The sequence below is a fragment of the Aotus nancymaae genome, unplaced genomic scaffold (assembly GCF_030222135.1).
Source record: "Aotus nancymaae isolate 86718 unplaced genomic scaffold, 86718_ANA_hifiasm-v0.15.2.pri h1tg000020l, whole genome shotgun sequence".
Lineage (NCBI taxonomy): Eukaryota > Metazoa > Chordata > Mammalia > Primates > Aotidae > Aotus > Aotus nancymaae.
The window spans coordinates 52,603,307-52,616,384 of NW_026988432.1; the positions used below are offsets into that span (position 1 = coordinate 52,603,307).

Genomic DNA, 13,078 nt, shown 5'->3' on the forward strand with positions numbered 1-13,078 from the left:
TTTCTTGACAGCAAAAAGAAGCTCTGTGCCCTCTATGGGAAGTGGACTGAATGTTTATACAGTGTTGACCCTTCCACATTTGATGCTTACAAAAAGAATGATAAGAAAAATACAGAAGAGAAGAAGAACAGCAAACAGGTGAACATCCTGTAAGGTGGTATCGAAGGAATAACTGGACTCTTCAATGTGTACTAATCCTTCTGGAGTTGGCCTGTTCCAGGGACACAGTTTGACTTTCTTCTTCCTTGTTGCTAATCCATGTCACCTTTCTCTTTTTATCTTTTTAATGATCAGATATTTGCTTTAACAGATATTCGACATAGCCTTGTATAGGATACGGACATGTACCAGTTTTGTAACTGTGGAGCAGTTATATGTGGGGCTTTGCTTTAATTCACATAGCTTGGAATGGTGGAGTTCATCTTAATGAAACAAATATTCTTTTCCTCCTGTTTATGTGCACTGAATGTTGAAATTGTTTGAAGATTTAAAATTTCCTGGCCAGGTGCAGTGGCTCACGCCTGTAATCCCAGCACTTTGGGAGGTCAAGGCAGGTGGATCACCTGAAGTCAGGAGTTTGAGACCAGTCTGACCAACATGGTGAAACCCTGTGTCTACTAAAAATACAAAAATTAGCCGGGTGTGGTGGTGTGTGCCTGTAATCCCAGCTATTCGGGAGGCTGATGCAGGAGAATTGTTTGAACCTGAGAGGCGGCGGTTGCAGTGAGCTGAGATTGTGCCATTGCACTCCAGCCTGGGCAACAAGAGCAAAACTCTCTCAAAAAAAAAATTCCTCCAAAATTCTCTCTGACATTTTCATGTTTGTCATCAGTTTTGTTGCCTTCTTCCTTACCATGAAATTACTGACGTTAAGACTGTCATAGTCAAAGGAGTCAGCCCTGGGCTGCTGTCTTCTTCTTACTAAACTTTCTTCTTTGTGGGGCAGTTGGATCCCAACAGGGGAGGCACGCAGCTTCTTGTTGCATGGTCCCAGGCGGGCTTCAGTGGTTAGCAAACTCCTGCCCCTTCCCTCCAGGTGTAAATGCTCAGAGCTGAAGAGGATTGCACCTCTTTGGACAGGAAATATTTGTTTGAGGTTGGATTCCATTCCAGCAACCAAGATAATGGTTCTGAGTGCAAACTCTGGGTTAGTATCTTAGCCCCACCACTGATGAGCAGCAGAAGCCCAGATTTCTCATCTCTCTGCCTCAGTGCCTTCATTTGTAACATGGGCATTATAATAGCACCTACCTGTTAAATGAGTTAACAAACATAATGGGCTCAGAACAGTGTCTGCTCATAGTAAAGACTGATAAAATCATTTCTGCCGAAAGTACTTCCTCAGACAGGCATCTTGAGCATCTTGTGTGAGCTCATTAGAAATGCAGGCTGCCTGGCTTCCCCTCAGACCTACTGAAGACCAGTCTCTGGGGCTCTTCAGCGTTTCTTATGCATGTGAAAGTTCAGGAAGCCCTAAGATCCCTCAAAGCTGAAGGTGTATTTATGAGTGACTTTCTTTGTAGACGGAGTTAACCTTGCGCCCAAAGTGAAAAGTGGTTTATTAAACGGCCGGAGCATTGTGCTCTCCTGTGGCTGGGGCTGTTTCCTTCTTTGTTTCCCTTCAGCTGTGCGTGCACAGTTCTGCTTCCCTCCTTACATCCCATCTTCCCGCCCATAAGAACCGGGCATGGGCTGTGCTCCACAGCCAGGAGGAAACTGACGTGGCTGAGAAGGGCAGGTCCGGGATTCTGGGACCTCCAGCACAAACTCCTCAGCTGCAGCTCCTGCTAATAGGAGGCACCTTGACAAAGACGATCTCCCCAACACACTTGCCTTCCAACTCTCTTTACAGAGCAAGGCGGCCAAGAACATTGGCGAAATTCCAGGGAACATTCCTTATATCCCCTGAGTTCCCAGTCAGTCTGTGAAAAAGTGGTTTTTCCCCTTGGAGAGAGCAGGTATTCTCACACATCCACTGCTTTTCTGGTCTCTTGTTCCTGTGTGCAGCTACCTGCCATGGATTTCTGACGTCCCTGAACACAGACACTGCGGGAAGTTTGTATCAGTGTTGTCATCACTGTGCTATTTTGTAAACTGTATTCACTGAACTTGTCTCAGCTAGTAGTTCTAGATTTGTTCACTGTGTGATAATGGGGTTTGCACAATGATGAAACCACCTAATGATTTCTCAGAACGTATCCCTGTCCTTAGGGAAATGTATATACACTTACAAATTGTTATATTTATGTTATATATATTACCCTTCCAAAGCCTTAATTCGTATGTTTAAAACAGCAGGCAGGACATCTCCTCGAGGGATTGTTGCATAAAGACCGCATACACAGAGCACTAGCATAGCTGGGGCCGCGGGGAGGGGAGCCTGAGGAAACGCTGGCTTCCCATGTAGCCTAACATCTTTGTAAATTCTCTTTTCATCAGATGCACTAGGGATCCCTCCTGGTTTTGTGCCATCGATAAATTTAGTTGACTCCCAAGAGCATAACCTTTCATTGTTCTCAGATTGTTCCTCTCTAGTGTGTGAACTCCATGACAGTCAAGTAGTGACTCTAACACCCCAGTGCTGGGCCTCCAGAAGTTCCTCAGTAAATACTCAAATGATGCTTTGGGAGGCTGAGGTGAGAGGATTGCTTGAGGCCAGGAGTTCAAGACCAACCTGGGCAGCATAGCAAGACCCTCATCTCTGTAAAAACATTTTTAAAAAAATTAGCGGGGTATGGTGGCACACACCTGTAGTCCCAGCTACTTGGGAGACTGAGGCAGGAAGATTGCTTGAACCCAGGAGTTTGAGGTTACAGTAAGCTGTGATTGCACCTGCACTCCAGCCTGGTTAACAGAGCAAGATCCTATCTCAAAAATAATAAATAAAAATAAATACTCAAATGAATTATTTTTGTCTTTAGAAAGGAAACAAGCCTTAAAAACATAAAACACTATAGGAAAGAGTGATGATGATAATGACTTTAATGCAGATAACACTAAATGGCACAGCCCTTGAAGCTCAGGAGACTCTTAGCACCCACTTGGGCATTCAGCAGATATTCATTGGCTTCCCACACTGTGTTAAAAGGATATAAGAATTATTACTTTTCCTGAGGACTGAGGAAAAAAAGGTTATAAGAATTAGAGGGTCACAATGTCCCTGCCCTCATGTAGTTTACATTCTAGTGGTGTGCAATAAACAATGGTTTACAATTTGTAAGTGTATATATATTTTCCTAAGGATAGAGATAATGTTCTGAGAAATCATTTCATCATTGTGCGAGCCTCATACAATGTACCAACACAAACTTAGATGGTGTATGTATTCTAATCTATTTTTTCATGTGGAAAGCCAAAAGTTCCAACACGGTTACTGAATATCAGTCAGTTCCCCTACCTGATCTGCAATGCCAATACCGAATGCCATATAGCAGATTTCTCTACATGCTCTGCTGTAACCTTAGGGGACTGCCATCATGTTTACAGTCTGTTGTGGACTGAAATGTCATTACGTGGTGCTAGACTGTCTCTTAAAACCTTTCACTTAAATTGTGTTCATTGGTTGGTTTTTCTAGATGAGCACTTCCGAGGAGTCGGATGAAATGCCAATGCCCGATTCTGAAAGTGTATTCATTATCCCTGGAAGCGTTCTCCTGTGGCGAATAGCCCCACGACCTCCAAATTCTGCCCAGGTGAGACTGGGCTTGCTGGCTGTGGCCTCACTGTCTGTGTTCAGCATTGTGATGCTCTTTCCTGGCACATGCAGGGCCAGCCCAGGCAGCATAGAGACAGGCAGGCTGGCATCCTGAGCCCCCACTGGCTCTTGGGTGCTCCCTTCTTGCCTGAGTTCAGTGCATCGTGAGTGCATCATGCTGTCCATCCCTCTGGCATCTGGCCAGGAGGATGTGTTGGGTAGGACTTCACTGGGGCTTAATAGTTACTTAGCAGTAAAACTGGTCCTTGTTAAATATAAGCTGGTGCAACCAGTCAGTACCAGCCCTCCAGAGCCAGCAAGGATGATTTTAATGAAGATAAAAGAATGTTGATTTTTGCTTCGAGTTCTATTTCAAGTTGATCATGATAGAGGATATTTATTCTGCAAAGCCTGCTTTGAGATGTTTTTGAGACAGATACCCACAGATGGTGCATATTTTGGTGAAAACATTTAGATTATGTGTGATCTGAGAAAGACTGACCATTGTTCCATGAAAGGGAGTGGGTCATTGTCATGTCAACCCTCTTCTACTTTCAGGGCTTTTCATTTTGCATGATGCCTTGGTATATGTTAATTGTATCCTTTTGCATCTTTTCAGATGTATAATTTTACTAGTTTTGCAATGGTTTTGAATGAAGTAGACAAAGACATGGAGAGTGTGATTCCCAAGACAGACTGCAGGTTACGACCTGACATCAGAGCCATGGAAAACGGAGAGATAGGTAACTAGCATCTGCCAAAGCTGCCAGTAGAAATGAAGACTCATTTCTTGGGGGTTGATGCTTTGTTTTATTCTTGGTGATTGTTAGCATCATTGGAGTACTAGCATTTTTAGTCTCTCTTAGAGATGGTTTGAATTAACATTGTTTAAATTCAGTAACTTTTAAATTTGGAAATCTGAGCAGACTTTATTAGCTCATATTATTTCAGTAATACTCCCCTGAGAATTTAATATACTGGAGATGGCCAGAGGCATATTCTGACTAATTATGTCACTGTCTACTTCAGAATTGATGTAGCACCTTATCGGCCTCAGAGGAGAGTGTGGCCTCCCCTTGGTTAATTATAACTTACATGTTTTTGTGTGTGGTTTTAAGTAGGTGTATATACTTACGGAGTATGTGGGATATTTTGATAACTGGCATACAATGTGTAATAATCACATCAGGGTAAATGGGGTATCAATTACGACATTTTAAAAATTTAAATTTTTTTTAATACAAAGTCTCTCACTCTGTCTCCCAGGCTGGAGTGCAGTGGTGAAATCTTAGCTCACTGCAGCCTCCGCCTCCTAGGTTTAAGCTATTCTCATGCCTCAGCCTCCTGAGTAACTGGGACTACAGGTGCATGCCACCACGCCCAGCTAATTTTTGTATTTTAGTAGAAATGGAGTTTCACCATGTTGGTCAAACTAGTTTCGGACCTCCTGACCTCAGGTGATCCACCCATGTCAACCTCGCAAAGTGCTGGGCTTACAGGTGTGAGCCACCCCACCCAGCCATTTTTATCTTACACTGTTAAATTTCTTCCAACTCAGTGGTTCTCAAAAGGGGGGCATTTTCTCCCTAAGGAAACATGTAGCAAAGTCTGAAGACTTTGGTTGTTACTTCTTGGGAGGGACTACTGGCGTCTGCAGGCCAGGAATGCTGCTAACATCCTCTCCCGCACCAGGCAGCCTCTTATGATATAGAATCATCACATCCAACATGTCATAGTGCCACAGTAGAGAAAAAGTGAGCAACAGCATTTTGGAAAACTGTTTAAATTTCTTTTTTTGGGTGGGGATGGTGGTGGACAGACTTGCTTGTTGCCCAGGCTGGAGTGCAGTGGCATGAACTGAGCTCACTGCAACCTCCGCCTCCTGGGTTCAAGCAATTCTCTTGCCTCAGCCTCCCAAGTAGCTGGGATTACAGGCATGCGCCACCATGCCTGGCTAACTTGTATTCTTAGTAGAGATGGGGTTTCTCCATGTTGGCCAGGCTGGTCTTGAACTCCTGACCTCAGGTGATCCGCCCACCTCGGCCTCCCAAAGTGCTGAGATTACAGGTGTGAGCTACCGTTAAATTTCTTAAGAATGGAATCTGAAGGAGCTCTGTGAGGTCCCACTAAGAATTTAGAATAATTTCACATTGATTTAGTTTTTACACCCAATTTTTCACTGATGGATTTTAACACAGTTCTTTTGGCCTTAAGAATAAGCAGGTTGTTCTTGGCAAAGCCAAGGTTGTTAAGAGCATAGGCGGTCAGAGATGCTGCATCTGTGATACCAGCTCTGCCTCTTACTAGCCCAGGTAGCTGTTACATTTTTTGCTTCATTTTTGACTCTGGTATTTGTGTTTTAATAAAAGGGAAATGATGCTGATACATGCAGATGGTTCTCTTGTGAAGTTATTGTGCTTAATACTGTGACTGGCATCCTCTGTGTAGAGTGTTAATGCTTCATATTGATGATATTTTAGATCAAGCTAGTGAAGAAAAAAAACGACTTGAGGAAAAACAAAGAGCAGCCCGCAAAAACAGGTCCAAGTCAGAAGAGGACTGGAAGACGAGGTGCGTGCCCAAGTCGGGGTGTGAGGCTGCTGTGTGCAGACAAGGCAGGGTTGCCAGACACTGTGACTCCAGAGCAAGGGCCTACCTAAAACAGACCCTGACGACTTGTTCCAGGCCTGAAGTTATTTCCACTGACTTGTATCCATTCATTCATCCATCATTGATGGACATAGGTTGATTCCCTATCTTTGTTACTGTGAATCATACTGTCATAAACACTGGAGATGCAGGTATCCCTTTGATACATTGAATTCCTTTCCTTGGAATACCCTGTAGTGGGAATGCCAGATCATATAGCAATTAAGTTTTTTTTAAGAAATCTCCATACTGCTTTCCATAGTGGCTGTTCTAATTTATATTCTCACCACCAGTATATGAGCTTGCTTTTTTCTGCATCCTCGCCAGCATGTTATTTTTAGTTTTTAATAATAGCCATTCTAACTGGTATAAGATGGTATCTTGTGGTTTTTATTAACGTTTCCCTCATAATTAGTGATGTTGAGCATCTTCTCATATCCTTTTGGCTATCTGGATGTCTTCTTTTGAGAAATGTCTATTCATGTCTTTTGGATTATGTGTAGCATGGTATATTAGAAAAATCATGGTCTTTAACATTAAACCTAAATTTGCCAGCAGTTACTAGGTTGGGCAAGTTATTTAACTGCTTAGACATTCAGCTTCTCCTGTGTAAAATGGAGCTTTAAGAGTCTGAAGGGCATTTACTCTGAACCAGGTGCCTTATATACTGCTGTGGGTATGCTGTAAATTTTTATCCTAATTTACTCCTAACTGCTTAAAAGAATGTCTTGTGGAAAATAAGAGCCAGCCTAGAAGATAAACCAGTTAGACAAATACGTTGTTCGAACCACCCTATTAGAAGACCCCGTTTCTGTCAAGTAGCTTAGATGCCGGTGGGAAATCCATATCCCTTTTGCATGGTATCATTACCTCTTCTGGAATATTACTCTGCAGACCTGTTCCCTAAGCAGAAAAACAGAATCACTTCAGCATCTCTTTGGAAATCCCTCACTCAGAGAATGAACTGCTGCAATAGAAAAATACTGCAAGCTAGTAAAGAAACAGCCTGTGATTTTGAATCATTTCTCCTGTAAGTCTTGGCCTTTTTCTTTTAACAGGTGGTTCCATCAAGGTCCTAATCCCTACAATGGAGCACAGGACTGGATTTACTCTGGCAGCTACTGGGACAGAAACTACTTCAATTTGCCTGACATTTATTAAAATGGATACAAGTCAGGGTGTTTGGCTAATCTATAAATAAGTCTTAAACCTATGTTTTTAAATTTTTTCCCTTGGTTTCTACTTATCTTTAAAAAGAAAAAACACTCATGAGATAACTGCATTTCACCCAACAAAAGTAGGGTATAAGGTGATAATGGTGATGAAAGTCTTAGGAAAAATGCATAATTTTGCTACAAAATGTACTTATTTGGAATACTATTTTATATAGAAGTAAAAGAAAACTGCTGGGGAATATGCTTTTTATGTTTGCTGTTGCCATATTTACTGAAGGTTTATACCTAAATGTAACTTTAGCTTTATGGAACTATATAGTAATCCCAAATCAAGTTATTTTGAATATTTTTATGCTGTCATGCTTGAATGTTTTAGATGTAACCTTTGACATATTTAGAACTCTCCTCCTATACAATGTTTATGTGCTCAAATGTAGAGGTTATGTCATTTTGTGAAGACTCCATTGGTAAGATGGCTTTTATTCATACTAATCCTCCCAATTTTACCCCTTCCATCGTCCAAGAAAAAAAGATGCCTGAATATCCAGAACAGGTATTTCTGATTTGAAAATAGTTCTAAAGAATTAAACTGGAAAAGTATTTCATTTACTTAGCTCTGAATTTACTTTTACAGTTTTCTGCAATCAGTATCATTAAAATGTTTAAGTTTACATTTGAACTGAAAATATGTATAAAATCTAGCAATTCATAAAAATGCCCTAGAAATACAGATTTTAATCACCATTACATAATGACAAATCTTGTTAAATGCTTCCATTTCCAGTGGCAAATGCCACTAGAGAAATTAAGTTGCACTCATGTATGTAAGTATCAAACTATATAAAAGGAGGTCTTGTGCATTTCAAGTTTGCAAGGTACCTGTGTACTTAAAATATGTGTGGAGACCTACTTTATAGTAGCTTTGCCCCTTTAATTGGGGTACATTAATCTTAAATCTTACAGTATTTATCCATCCAAACCCCAGACTGAGATATTGCTCCCAGGGGCCTTAGGTAGCTGCCAGTACATGATTTTAATTGCTGTCTTGAAGTTAACAAGTGTTATAATGAAATAATCTACCTGATGCTAAATAAAGGTTTTAGAATGTTCCCCCAAATTGTGGTTTCTTTTAAATATACTAATGTTGCCACTTAATATTGTTAGAAGTGTCCTTTCAAAGAAAGAAGTCCTTGTGGTACCATAGCTCCAAGAGCCAAGGAGATAACCAGTTACCTGGCGTACATAGTGGTAAGTAGGTATCTAGCATTCAGTTAAACTTGGTCACTACCATATTAATTCGGTGTGAATCCCAAATGCAGAAGTAAGTGGAAATAATACCTGGCTAGAAAATTCATTACTAGATCTGTTAGAGCGGGAATGGTTTAAACGTATATATACATAGAAATTGGAAAATGATACTGCTTTATAGGTCTGAAAAGATGAACTTTTGTGTTTGGTTGGTTGCTTGTAGCCCTCCTAAATTACAAAAATAAGCAATACAAAATTGTATGCTTGCATGAAGTTTATTGATACATTACACTTGGTGGCAGACTCCTCCCTGAATGCTGACCCGTCAAACAGCGTCATTGCTGAATCTGTTAGGAATAATGCAAATTGTTTAAAGTTCACATGCAACTGAACATGTGAAATGAGTAGAAGATCAGAAATGCAAGGTCTACCCTCCTGTTACTAAGCTTAACTAGTTACCTATGGGCTTTTGCACTACAATATCTTAGCAACTTCATGCTGAAAACAGCCATTTTGACAATTGCACTAGAAGTCCATAAAGAGTTTAAATAAGACGTGCACGTAGCCCTCAGATAGTTTGTCTTTCCTTAAATATAGTAACTGGTCCTTGAGCCTGCTTATGAATGAAACATAGCTTTTGTCCATCATCTCTCAGATGTTCAACTTAAAATTCCCACAAATTATTTTAAGTAACTAATTGGTATATAACACTTCGGTACTTTTTCAACTCATCTCCCCACTTCCTCTGTTGACCTTCCCCTTACTGCTAATCTTTTTCTACATAGCAATCTGAGGAATATAATAAAAACAGGAATCTGATTTTATCAGTCGTCATTCTTCTGCTTAAAACACTTGTGCTGGATTCCCATTGAACATTCAGTCAAAATCTTCATCTTATGCAATCATCTCCCCATCCCCTCCCAGCCAGTCTCACTGTGGCCTACTTTGCTCTCTGGAACCCCCGTGTTCTTTCCTGCCCTAGGACACAACCTGGGCAGACCCTGCAAAGCTGGCTCCTTCTCATGCTTGGGTATCAGTTTATATCTGAGCGTGAACACCCTATCTATCTATCTATCTAATAAATAGTGACACTTAAAGGCAGGCCTGTGTCAGTACCTTGTTTTCTCCATAATACATGCTGTAATACACTTTTCTGTCTGTCTCCCCCATTAAGATGTAGGTTCCATGTTTTGCTTACTCTACTGTCCACACATAGAGGAGGAGGGCTGGCATAGGGCTTGGCATTAAGTATGAATGAAAAACTTAAAAATTACTTGTGAGTGATCAAGCAGTCTCATCCACAGTTAATCTCAGCTGTTACTTAGCTCTTTACTCTGCTTCTTACCTGTCCATCTACTGTCTCTTACCGCATGGATTAAGTGCTCTGTTACATAATCAAAACTTCTCTCTTACATTGCTCTTCAGTTTTTTCCAGCTCGTCCCTAAACATGCCAACTAAATCATCCTGTTTTAAAAATCCATCCCCTTTTCGCATCTACCACTGTGTTTGTTAGACAATGGACTAGGTATTCAAAGGCGACTGAGTTCATTAGTTTCATGTATTGGGCGTCAAATCCTTGGTGCAAGTCATTGTGGTACAGTGCATCTGCTGTGCATTTATTAGTAACTGGTGGTTAGGAAGTTAGAGACAGTAACCCCAGGAAATAATTAGAGTATACCCCAACTTATTACATATTATCTCAAATTGTTTTTAGCTATCTAAATCTCCAGGTCAATAAATCAAAATGCTTAAAACACGAGTGTTTTTTTCCCTACCTACATATTATGGTAGGAAAGTGTACCTACCAGTTTTCAGTTTCTGCTTTGCGAACTTTGTGAGCAGTAGCCACAGTTATCTCCCCAGCAATACCGTAACTTCCAAAGGGAGCACATTTGTCACCAGATCCTGAACTTTTTTTAGCTACATCTTCTACTGGGAAAGCAACAGAACGAAAAACGGGGCTTTTTGGCTTGGGGACATCTTGTCCACTTGGAGGATTAGCATTGTGGGGACTTAGAGTATGTTTCTGGAATTTCCCATCTGCAGGAACAGCAATGGGCACTTGCACTGCAGCATATCTCTTCAAGACATCTGACTGCGAAACAACAGCATGCCCAGGAAGAGGTTCCCATTCCTGTGCTTTCTGAACATTTGAGCCTACTAAGATAAAAGGTGGGGCACTGATAATTGGAGAAATGACTGTTGGTGGATGCTGCAGAAACTGCGGATCCTTAGGATTAGATATGTAGAGGGTTGCTTGCGGGGAAAGGCCCAGGTGCAGGTGGCAGTGATGAGTGACTTTGTTGATTCTTTTCAGTTAGACAATAAAGGGTCCATATGTTGGAATGTGGTGGTGGCTGTTCTGGTTCACTTGCTGCCATTGCTATAAAAAAAAATTTTGCAGGAATTAAAGTTTTGGTCTATCAGGCACTATGCATAGTAATGTCTTTGTAAGTCTCTTTTACATATTAAAACAGCTGTAGTGATATGTACTACAAAGCATGCTATAGAGAGGGCTGCATAATTTTGTTTGGCAATGTGAAAGAGATTCTCTACAGTGGGAAAACGAGAACAGTGTTGTTGTGGTGGCAAGTGGGAGGGACGCTACAGTTGTGGCTGAAGAAGCAAACCCATTCTAAGTTGCTGTTTTTAGCTACTTCAACTTTAGACATGGCTTCTATAGGATCCTTGTAGAGGAAACTGGACAGTCAACACAGCCTTTAGCTTTACCAAAAAGTCAATTAAGTGTAGAGAGTGTTAAGCTATTAAAGGAAGTGTTGGCCTGGCGCGGTGGCTCAAGCCTGTAATCCCAGCACTTCGGGAGGCCGAGGCGGGTGGATCACGAGGTCAAGAGATCAAGACCATCCTGGTCAACATGGTGAAACCCCGTCTCTACTAAAAATACAAAAAATTAGCTGGGCATAATGGCGAGTGCCTGTAATCCCAGCTACTCAGGAGGCTGAGGCAGGAGAATTGCCTGAACCCAGGAGGCGGAGGTTGCGGTGAGCCGAGATCGTGCCATTGCACTCCAGCCTGGGTAACAAGCGAAACTCCGTCTCAAAAAAAAAAAAAAAAAAAAAAAAAGGAAGTGTTAATGCATCTGCATAGTGTTTTCTTTCCTAAAGAAGTTAGCACTAGGTATCATCTTCACTACATAATCAAAATATCTCTGGCCCTATCACAGCCACCATTATCTCCCATTAATTTGTTACCGCACATACAAAATCACATAATCTAGGACTCAGAACCCCAGAGAGCGCCACTTTTAGGCAAGACTTGAAATCATAGGTCCTAGGTGACAGTGAAAGGCTGACTGGTCCCACAGGGGTTCTTCGGGTTGAGAGAAAGAGGTCTAGGAGTGCCATCTATCCATAATGCAAGTGTACAAGCCAGGTCTTCAGTTGTTTCACAAGGAGAGAGCTTTTGATAATCTGAATTTTTTTGCTTAATATCCCTTTAGTATTGTGGACAATTCTATTTTACTTTAGAAATAGTTAAGCATTTGAAAACAGTGACTTGGTCTGGAAGTACTGCTTAAGCCACAAATATAGCGCCAGTTCCACACACTCCACTCTCAGCACTGTCCTCTGCCTTTCCAGCTGTGCAAAATCCCTGTCACACTGCCAGACAAAATGTGATCTTTTCTAAACAAACACCTGCTTTGCCAACACTTTTTGAATCCTCCTGGCTTGGTTAAGAGTTTTTGCAAAAGGAATGGGGGGATTGGCTCATGCGTGTCCCTTCTATCCCTAAAAAGAGAAGGGCCCCTGCAATTATCCATGAGGCAGGAGGATGAGCAGACCAAATGCCATAATTACTCAGAGATGAAGGTCACATCATGTCTATATCACAGGAAAACATGGTGATAGTTCAGCAGCCAAGAAAACAGCTTGATTTTTGGCACTTGCCAGGGAGAGGGAACTGATCAAAGGAAGCCAATTATGTGAACTGCATCTATTGCTGTTCAAGTGCTGGGGTATCCTTTCTGCTGCTAATACCTCCCTGCTCCCCTGACCTTTCCCCTCTCCATCTAGCTATGAAGCTGCTCCCTCAGCTGCAGGAAGCTCCCAGGCAGAAAACAAACGCATGGCCCAGCACCCCAAACCTGGTTACAGAGGTCTCCTGACTCAGTGCAAAAGCAAACACGCCACCATTTTTTCACTTTTTAAAATGCCACAGCCTATGTAAATGCACTGCTATAGTTTTACATTCACAAGAGGAAAATTTCAAACCAGCACCCCCTAATTAGTTTTTTTTGCAATCAGCATAGTTAGATCACATGAATATATTTTGTACCTGACAAGAGGCTAT

General features: G+C 41.5%; 1 protein-coding gene across 3 annotated transcripts in view; it reads left to right on the forward strand.

Annotated features, from left to right (window-relative positions):
* The window catches only part of OSBPL1A (oxysterol binding protein like 1A), a 242,792-nt gene extending 234,164 nt beyond the window's left edge, over window positions 1–8,628 (forward strand). For all 3 annotated transcript variants that reach the window (XM_012445007.3, XM_064379326.1, XM_021673898.2), the window contains 5 exons: window positions 12–138; window positions 3,576–3,692; window positions 4,314–4,437; window positions 6,175–6,265; window positions 7,402–8,628. In XM_012445007.3, the coding sequence (XP_012300430.3) occupies window positions 12–138; window positions 3,576–3,692; window positions 4,314–4,437; window positions 6,175–6,265; window positions 7,402–7,504 (562 nt within the window). In that variant the 3' untranslated portion in view covers window positions 7,505–8,628. The remainder of the gene's footprint in view (window positions 1–11; window positions 139–3,575; window positions 3,693–4,313; window positions 4,438–6,174; window positions 6,266–7,401) is intronic.
* Window positions 8,629–13,078: the final 4,450 nt, after the last annotated feature.